Raw genomic sequence first — 8,051 nt, 5'->3', positions numbered from 1 at the left:
GGAGGGCAATGCGGGGTGAGTGGCTTACCACCATTCGGCGAAAGGTTGGCGGATGACGTGTGGCACAAAAAGAGTTGTCAAGTAATTTGTATGGGGAAAGCGTTTTGGCTCCCCGGAGCATTTGCTCCCGCATGAACACTAACTCAGTAAAAGTAGTAAAATGTTTTCAAAAATATTCTATTTTTTGTGTGGATGTTCGTGTTAGAGTTGCAAGCATGCTCGACAATTTTCATGCGAAATGGAGCGATAGTGTTTCGTCGGTGAAAAGAACAAATTTGGTGTGACACTTTGGGATGACATTGGGTGTTCAATTTTTTTTTCAGGGTCCAAATGTTTAACCTTTTTGCCTAAAAATTCATAGGTAGCATTTGGATTTGACCATGAATACATAATTTTCTTTTTGTTCATATTCTTTTGACAATTCGAAAATCATTTTCGCACGTAGGAACGCTCTCGGGAACCAAATTGGATTTCGGAATTTGTATTAAAACTGATGAGTGTAATAATAAACTCTGGGTCTGAAGATAGATGAGCCTACTCCACAGGATTACCGGAGCGATGAATTGCCGTATGCTGCAGCAGGAAATCATCATGACTTTCTCAAACCACTGAACGCTGAAGACAAAATTAGGGCTATACATTACTACTGTGTAATTATCTTCGTGTGATAATTATTTTTGGTAAATGTTTCCAGACGGTGCGCCGGCCCAAGCTTCGGCCGGCCGCACGCCTCGTGAAGCGCCCAGCGCGAGCGTAGAGGGCCACACCCCTTTTTTTCGTGGGCCCGTGTAACCGTCCTTCCCACTTCCCGATCCAACCTTCCCTTTTCCACATCAAATGGCGCGAGCTCACCCTCCGTTCCCCGCTGCCAAGCCACGCGCGTCCCCATGCTCCCCCTCCCCCCTCCCGCTCCTCCGCCGCCGCCGATGCTACGTTTTTGCTGCAACTGGTATCGAGGAAGCTACCACCGGAGCTCGGTTTTGTTGCAACCAGGACGACGGCGAGCGTGGCCGGCGACGAAGGCGCCTGACTTTGCTACAACCAGATGTTCAAGTGTAAAATGTTGCAACCGACGAAAACAAAAGCTGAAACGGACGTTCACATTTGCTGGAAGCGTTTTTCGATTTTGCTTCAACCGCCCACCGGAGCTCTTGACCCCCTCGCCGGCGACGCCGTAAATTGTTGCAACCGACCAAACAAAAGCTGGAACGGGTGTTCACATTTGCTAGAAACGTTTTTCAATTTTGTTTCAACCGCCCACCGGAGCTCTTGACCCCCTCGCCGGCGACGCCGTAAATTGTTGCAACCGACCAAACAAAAGCTGGAACGGGCGTTCACATTTGCTGGAAACCGTTTTTTAATTTTGCTTCAACCGCCCATCGTAGCACTGATTTTGTTGCAACCGGCAACCTGCAAAGCTTCCATCGGTGAGTTTTTTTTTGCTTCGATGGCGACAGATGGAAGTGGCGACCAGGGAGACGATGGCGATGCGAGCGGCATGCACCCGACGGCGAGGGCGGCCGGGCGCGCACCTAGTGTTGCAACCATGAGGGGCGGCGAGGTGCTACTGCTGTCGGCCGGTGCTACATAGGCGTGATGTCGGAGCGGCGACCTGCCATGGCGAGAAGCCGCAAAGAACACGATGGCCGGCGATGAGGGATGGGAACGGCGGCGACGAGAGGTTGCAAGCGCAGCACGGGAAGTCCGTGGCGCGGCTCGCTGTCGGGTGCGGGGGCGGCGCTCTCCTTCCTCTCCTTTTCCCCGTGCGGGAGGTTGACGATGGGTGCGGGAGAGGATGTGGGAGAGATCTAACGGTAGAGCGTGTAGATCGAAGGATCTGGCCAGACCGACCGAAACTTTCGGCCGGTGCGCTGGCGCAGAGTACCGCCCATTATTTTTTCAGAGAGAAGTCCCTATGCATCGCTGATGTATGTGTACGAGACACGACAGTCAGAATAAAAATGCGAACCATTGGACCCTCCAATTTGTCGCAGGGTTGACTCCAATCGTTTCTTGAATGAACACCTCTCGGAGTTATTCAACCCGGGCGCAGTGTAAGCAAAAAACGTAACTACAGTACATTTTAAATTATTTTAAAATACAAAATATATCACATAAGTAATAAGGTCCTGTAGCTCAACTGGTTAGAGTGTTGGTCTGATATGCCAAAGGTCATGGGTTCAAGCCCCCATCGGGACCAATTTGTTTTAAATTGTGATTACTCTTTTCATTATTCTCTAATTGATCATTGTTTTTTATAAAGAATTATTTTAATAAAAAACAAATATCAACATAATAATTAGGTCCTGTAGCTCAATTGGTTAGAGTGTTGGTCTGATATGCAAAAGGTCATGGGTTCAAGCCCCATGGGGACCAATTAATTTTTAATTGCGATTACTATTTTTCATTATTCTCTAAATAACTGGTCATTGCTTTTTGATAAACAATTATTTTACCCCCTCCGTTCCTAAATATAAGTCTTTGTAGAGATTCCACTATGAACCACATACGAATGTATATAGATGCATTTTAAGTGTAGATTCATCCATTTTGCTCTGTATGTAGTCCACCTAGTAGAATCTCTACAAAGACTTATATTTAGAAACGAAGGGAGTAATATAAAACGAATATTAATAAAACAATTAGGTCCTGTAGCTCAGTTGGTTAGAGTATTCGTCTGATATACCAAAGGTCATGGGTTCAAACCCCATCGGGAAACAATTCGTTTTTAATTGCGATTAGTATTTTTCATTATTCTCTAATAACTGGTCATTGCTTTTTAATAACAATTATTTTAATATAAAACAAATATTAACAAAATAATTAGGTCCTGTAGCTCAGTTGGTTAGAGTGTTGGTTTGATATGCCAAAGGTCATGGGTTCAAGCCCCATCGGGACCAATTTGTTTTTAATTGTGATTACTTTTTTTTGTGCATATATTCCCTAACCGCTCATTGTTTTCTCTACTAATTTAAGTGAGAATAATAAATTATTACTAGGTCTTGTATCTCATTAACCGGATCTTTTAAATTAAATTCGTAGCAACTAGCAAATATGTCCGTTCGTCGCATCGGGAGAAAAAATAGCACACGTCACGGGTCGGGTTATCGAGGCACCCAACCAGTTTGCAAGGAAGCCTAGCAACTCAAATTTTTGCGGCCCAAGGCCGGTTCCGGTCCGCAATAGGGGGCTCCTCAAACACCTCCTTCACCTCCAGCTCCAGTATGGCGACGTCGCCGGCGGCCGACGGGGCCATCATAACGTCGAGGCCCTACCACTGGGCGTTGTCGTGGTCCCGCATGGAGTCCTTGACCACCCTCCTCACCAACTCCTCCTCCTCGATGTACATGGTGGGAGGTGGTAGTGGGGGTGGCAGTGGAAGTGGACTGGTCCACAACTTCCACATTAAAAAGGGCCGTGGGGGGGGGGGGGGGGGGGAGGGGGCAGCTCTGCGGCTGACTAGGCCCGGGGCAGACAGGGAGACGCGTCCGTCCAGTGTTCGCCTGGGCGCAAATCTGGCCGTAATTTGCGCCGGATTTGGGTCAAGCTGGACACGAGCCGGACAGTTTTTGCGGTCGCACGTTGGGCCGTGGATTGCGTTTGTCTCGACTCAAAATAATTAGGTCCTGTAGCTCAGTTGGTTAGAGTGTTGGTTTGATATGCCAAAGGTCATGGGTTCAAGCCCCATCGGGACCAATTTGTTTTTAATTGTGATTACTTTTTTTTTTGCATATATTCCCTAACCGCTCATTGTTTTCTCTACTAATTTAAGTGAGAATAATAAATTATTACTAGGTCTTGTATCTCATTAACCGGATCTTTTAAATTAAATTCGTAGCAACTAGCAAATATGTCCGTTCGTCGCATCGGGAGAAAAAATAGCACACGTCACGGGTCGGGTTATCGAGGCACCCAACCAGTTTGCAAGGAAGCCTAGCAACTCAAATTTTTGCGGCCCAAGGCCGGTTCCGGTCCGCAATAGGGGGCTCCTCAAACACCTCCTTCACCTCTAGCTCCAGTATGGCGACGTCGCCGGCGGCCGACGGGGCCATCATAACGTCGAGGCCCTACCACTGGGCGTTGTCGTGGTCCCGCATGGAGTCCTTGACCACCCTCCTCACCAACTCCTCCTCCTCGATGTACATGGTGGGAGGTGGTAGTGGGGGTGGCGGTGCCGGCAAGGACGATGCAGATGAGGAACCCGCCTCATGGTCATGCTTCCCTTTCTTGCCGGGGATCCACTTCCACATTCCCATGGCGGGGAAACGGCCGGAGGGAGCATGGGCGGAGCGACGGCCGAAGTTAGGGTTTGGGTGTCGAGGCTCGAGAAGGCAGCGGTGGAAGTGGACTGGTCCACAACTTCCACATTAAAAAGGGCCGTGGGGGGGGGGGGGGGGGGGGGGAGGGGGCAGCTCTGCGGCTGACTAGGCCCGGGGCAGACAGGGAGACGCGTCCGTCCAGTGTTCGCCTGGGCGCAAATCTGGCCGTAATTTACGCCGGATTTGGGTCAAGCTGGACACGAGCCGGACAGCTTTTGCGGTCGCACGTTGGGCCGTGGATTGCGTTTGTCTCGACTCAAACAGACTGGATTTGGACCAAACGCGGTCGCCAATTGGAGTTGCCCTAACGCGCTCGTGAACTTTAATGAACCTGTCAATGTTAGGTTCTGGACCGTTAATGAAAATGAGCTTGAAAATCTGAGGCTTAAATGATCATGAGTCTTAACGAGCCGAGCTGCTTGTTAATCCACCCCTGCAATAAGTCGAGATTCAAAGAGTAATTTTACTAGTATTAATAAACCCAATCTGCAGGAATTATACACGCATGGGTATTCACAAGTATACATTTCACTTCAATTTCCTTGGACTGCGGTATAGTACAACATGACCAAAATGGAAAAGAAAATGAATTTCTATTCAATATATACAACTCCTTTTCATTCATTCTGTTCAGTGGATGCAACTCCAGCAGCAGCGAGTTGCTCACCACCCACTTTCTCCAGTTCAACTCCACTACCCTGCAAATATCACACCACATAAACAACCCCAATGTGAAAAATGTAAATAACTTTATTGAAACTGAATGAATCTACAGGTCTACCTCATCGTCTGGGATCACCACTGTCTTCACTTGTGCGACAATGACCGTAATATCATCCATTTTACCGCCTGCATCAACAAAAAAAGGCATCATGAGCTTGCTGGTTCTGCTGGATGGAACAGAGCATGCCACAGCGTGTGATGGGATCATGGTCACGTACCTACTAGCTTAGCTCCAAGTAGCTTCTTCCACCAAGGAACATCAAAACCCTGCATGTAAGTAACCGGAATGAAATGTGTGATATCATACATTTTTTAGCAAAAGAATTGAAGAAACTTGTGAAGAGTGATAGGATAACAGGGAGGATGTATTTGTTTCGCACCCTACTCCGGGCCTCCATCGAGTAGGGTGAATCGAATGTTACATCCACTGAATGTTTTCTTGCAAGCTCCGCCAAAGCTTTTGCTGCGGAAAACATCAAAGTTTTCAGAGGGATTGGAAGGATGCACCATGCTGTTTTACGTCTCCAGTTGCCTGAGTGGAAAGAGGGAGAGATTTACCAGCTTCATCTGTGCCTAGAGACTCATTAATGACACCAAGGATCTCTTGATCAAATATATTGTCGAAGAATCCATCTGAGCCACTGACTATCATGTCACCCTCCATAAGATTTACAGTGCAAACCTGGCATAAAACCAAAAGGGATCAAGATCAGTAAGCAACAGTCTTCAAGAACACTTAAATATTGTTCGGCTCTATAGATCACCGCAGTGAAGTAATAAATGATCGACATTACAATAGTCGTGTCATATTGCTGGTGCTGCAACAGAAATAAAAAAAGCAACTAAATACCAGTGCATCTTGAGATGTTTGACCAATTGCCTCGGAGCTTAGCTGGTATGGACAATCAAAGTAATGTTCTTGCGGGCATGTAGAGAACATCACTTGGCCTATATGTTGAAGAAGAAAAAATATTAAAATTGGTATGAAGTAAGTATTCTAATAACCTTAAGATAAATATAAATTTCATTCATAATCACCTTTTCGAATAACTTTCAAACCACAGTCTCCCACACTCGCAATTTTCAGGGTTCCAGTCTTCTCAAGCATCGCGACGATTCTGTTACCATTGCACATAATTGTATAAAATTTTGACACATCTACTAGGAAAATGAGTGATCTGGAAGGCTGTAAACACTGTAAGAACATGCTTACACTGTAGCAGATCCAATGGAAGAAGTTGCAGCATGAGCCTTCATTAGAAGAATTTGAGGATCCTGACTGACCTGAAGACATGATATTTAGTTTGTCACACAGTAGTACATGACATGGTACTGGAACATAATTTATTCAGTAGTACTGACATAGAAATACCTCCTCATCCTTTATAAAAGTAGAGCTGTTTGCCATAAGCTCTCGAGAAAACAGAGCTGGGTTGACATTCTTTTCTGCCCATCTGTCAGTAGATAAGAGAATGACTAGCTGGATAAAAGCCATGTGTCAATGCAAATTGCTGAAAGCAACATATATCTCTTGTAAAGTGCTGAAAGCAATCCAAACTACAAGAGATGAGACTAAGGGCCCTGATTGCAATTCAATGGAGCGATTCTCGAAATAAATAAAGTTCATTGCAGCAAAGATGGCATTACCCTGAAACGCCATCTGCAATGGCAAATACTCCACCACCATCACCGCCCACAAAGAAAGCATCTTCTCCTCCGGTCTCAACCTTGATAATGCGAGAAAAAGTAGGGAACTTCAGGTCTACATATGGAAAAAGGCAAAAGCACCATCCAATATATGATTTGCAAACAACTGAATTGACATAAATTTGCTAACCTTTCTTGGGTGTGGGATTACATGAGTTCCAATAGATAACACAGCTTCCAACCTACAATCAAAGATTCACATGACCAAATGCCGACAGATGCACAATAAGTAAATCGAGAACCATAATTAGCACTTAAGAAGCAGATCCAACTTTCGGTCCACCATTAAACTAGAGCAAGCAACTTAGTTTCGCACCTTGCTACCAGTATGTATTAATAACGATAATTAATACTCCCTCCGTAAAGAAATACGTATAAGAGTGTTTAGATCAACGCTCTTATATTTGTTTATTAAGGGAGTAGAACACATGGCCAACACTATCTTCAAGTTAAACAGAAAAAAAAAACCACAAAAAAGTTAAACATAATTTCTTTAATTAATACTCCCTCTGTCCCAAAATATAAGAACTTTTTTAACATTATACTAGTGTCAAAAACGTTGGACGGAGGGAGTACGAATGGAAAAAAAGACCAGTATAATCATTACTCGCCAGTCACTAGCCTATGTACTACCAGAAACCCCCCAAAATTATCTTATTCCAGGTTCCATGAACCGGGCGGAGCCTAACATTTGGGAATGCAATATTTCGTGAAAAAAGAAGGATGGAGCAAAGGGAGGCGTATATACTTGGCGGCGCGTAGAGGGGAGAAACGCGAGCGGCGGAGCGGGTGGTGGGGAGCAGCGTGGAGGCAAGGGGGCGAGAGGCGGGACGCGGTGGAAGCCGCCATGGCCGTCTTCTGGCTGCTGTGCCGCTGCGCTGCTATCCTCCGTCGCCCGCGGCAAATTGGGGAGGCGCTAGTGCTAGTGGAGGCAGACAGGCCACATCAACATGGCTGTCGCCTGTTGTTTTGCAGGCTCCCAGTAAGAGCAACTTTGCAGACCCCGCAAAAACTTGATCCGCAAAACGCGTTTGCAGTTTCACGAAGATCGTGTTTGCGGGTCGAAAACTAGCGCGGCAGAATAGATACCGTAAAATAAACTGTAAAACTGGAATAAAGAACTCCTTCCTCCAGTCCGGCCGTTGCCGCCCCTTCCTCCAGCCGGCCGCGCCCAACCCCGTCGGCCGCGCCTCGTCGCCCGCAGGCCATGCCCCGTCGCCCGTCGGCCGCGCCCTATCGCCCATCGGTCGCGCCCCGTCCCAGCCGGTCGCGCCCCATCACCGCGCCGGTCGCGCCAAGCCT

At 46.8% G+C, this 8,051-nt stretch overlaps 1 protein-coding gene and 5 non-coding genes across 7 annotated transcripts; 5 read left to right on the top strand and 1 right to left on the bottom strand.

The window, feature by feature from the left end:
- Positions 1-2,125: 2,125 nt before the first annotated feature.
- TRNAI-GAU (transfer RNA isoleucine (anticodon GAU)) lies at positions 2,126-2,200 on the top strand. The gene has a single exon. It is a non-coding gene; the product is annotated as a tRNA-Ile (tRNA).
- Positions 2,201-2,302: 102 nt separating this feature from the next.
- TRNAI-GAU (transfer RNA isoleucine (anticodon GAU)) lies at positions 2,303-2,376 on the top strand. The gene has a single exon. It is a non-coding gene; the product is annotated as a tRNA-Ile (tRNA).
- Positions 2,377-2,646: 270 nt separating this feature from the next.
- TRNAI-GAU (transfer RNA isoleucine (anticodon GAU)) lies at positions 2,647-2,720 on the top strand. Its single transcript has one exon. It is a non-coding gene; the product is annotated as a tRNA-Ile (tRNA).
- Positions 2,721-2,826: 106 nt separating this feature from the next.
- TRNAI-GAU (transfer RNA isoleucine (anticodon GAU)) lies at positions 2,827-2,900 on the top strand. Its single transcript has one exon. It is a non-coding gene; the product is annotated as a tRNA-Ile (tRNA).
- Positions 2,901-3,622: 722 nt separating this feature from the next.
- TRNAI-GAU (transfer RNA isoleucine (anticodon GAU)) lies at positions 3,623-3,696 on the top strand. The gene has a single exon. It is a non-coding gene; the product is annotated as a tRNA-Ile (tRNA).
- Positions 3,697-4,768: 1,072 nt separating this feature from the next.
- Positions 4,769-7,716, bottom strand: LOC109769457 (probable protein phosphatase 2C 1). Of its 2 annotated transcripts, none has more exons than XM_020328203.4 (12): positions 7,498-7,716; positions 6,880-6,931; positions 6,690-6,769; positions 6,415-6,496; positions 6,256-6,326; positions 6,081-6,160; positions 5,893-5,990; positions 5,601-5,724; positions 5,423-5,505; positions 5,261-5,309; positions 5,101-5,168; positions 4,769-5,017 (listed from the first exon to the last, which is right to left on the bottom strand). In XM_020328203.4, the coding sequence occupies exons 1-12, from the start codon at positions 7,596-7,598 to the stop codon at positions 4,937-4,939; spliced, it is 969 nt and encodes a 322-aa protein (XP_020183792.1). In that variant the 5' UTR covers positions 7,599-7,716; the 3' UTR covers positions 4,769-4,936. The 2 variants fall into 2 exon arrangements, with proteins under 2 accessions (XP_020183792.1, XP_020183793.1); XM_020328204.3 differs by having other exon boundaries at positions 6,415-6,522; positions 7,498-7,693.
- Between the last annotated feature and the right edge of the window lie 335 nt (positions 7,717-8,051).

Source organism: Aegilops tauschii, chromosome 3 (assembly GCF_002575655.3).
Source record: "Aegilops tauschii subsp. strangulata cultivar AL8/78 chromosome 3, Aet v6.0, whole genome shotgun sequence".
Taxonomy (NCBI): domain Eukaryota; kingdom Viridiplantae; phylum Streptophyta; class Magnoliopsida; order Poales; family Poaceae; genus Aegilops; species Aegilops tauschii.
This window is presented reverse-complemented; position numbering and strand designations above follow the sequence as displayed.

Excerpts from the sequence above, each read along its gene's own strand:
- LOC109769457 (XM_020328203.4), bottom strand. The coding sequence starts at position 7,598 with ATGGCGGCTTCCACCGCGTCCCGCCTCTCGCCCCCTTGCCTCCACGCT. Across the intron at positions 6,161-6,255 it reads TCCATTGGATCTGCTACAGT|AATCGTCGCGATGCTTGAGA; the intron begins GTAAGCATGTTC and ends CAATGGTAACAG. Across the intron at positions 5,018-5,100 it reads TGGTGATCCCAGACGATGAG|GGTAGTGGAGTTGAACTGGA; the intron begins GTAGACCTGTAG and ends TGATATTTGCAG.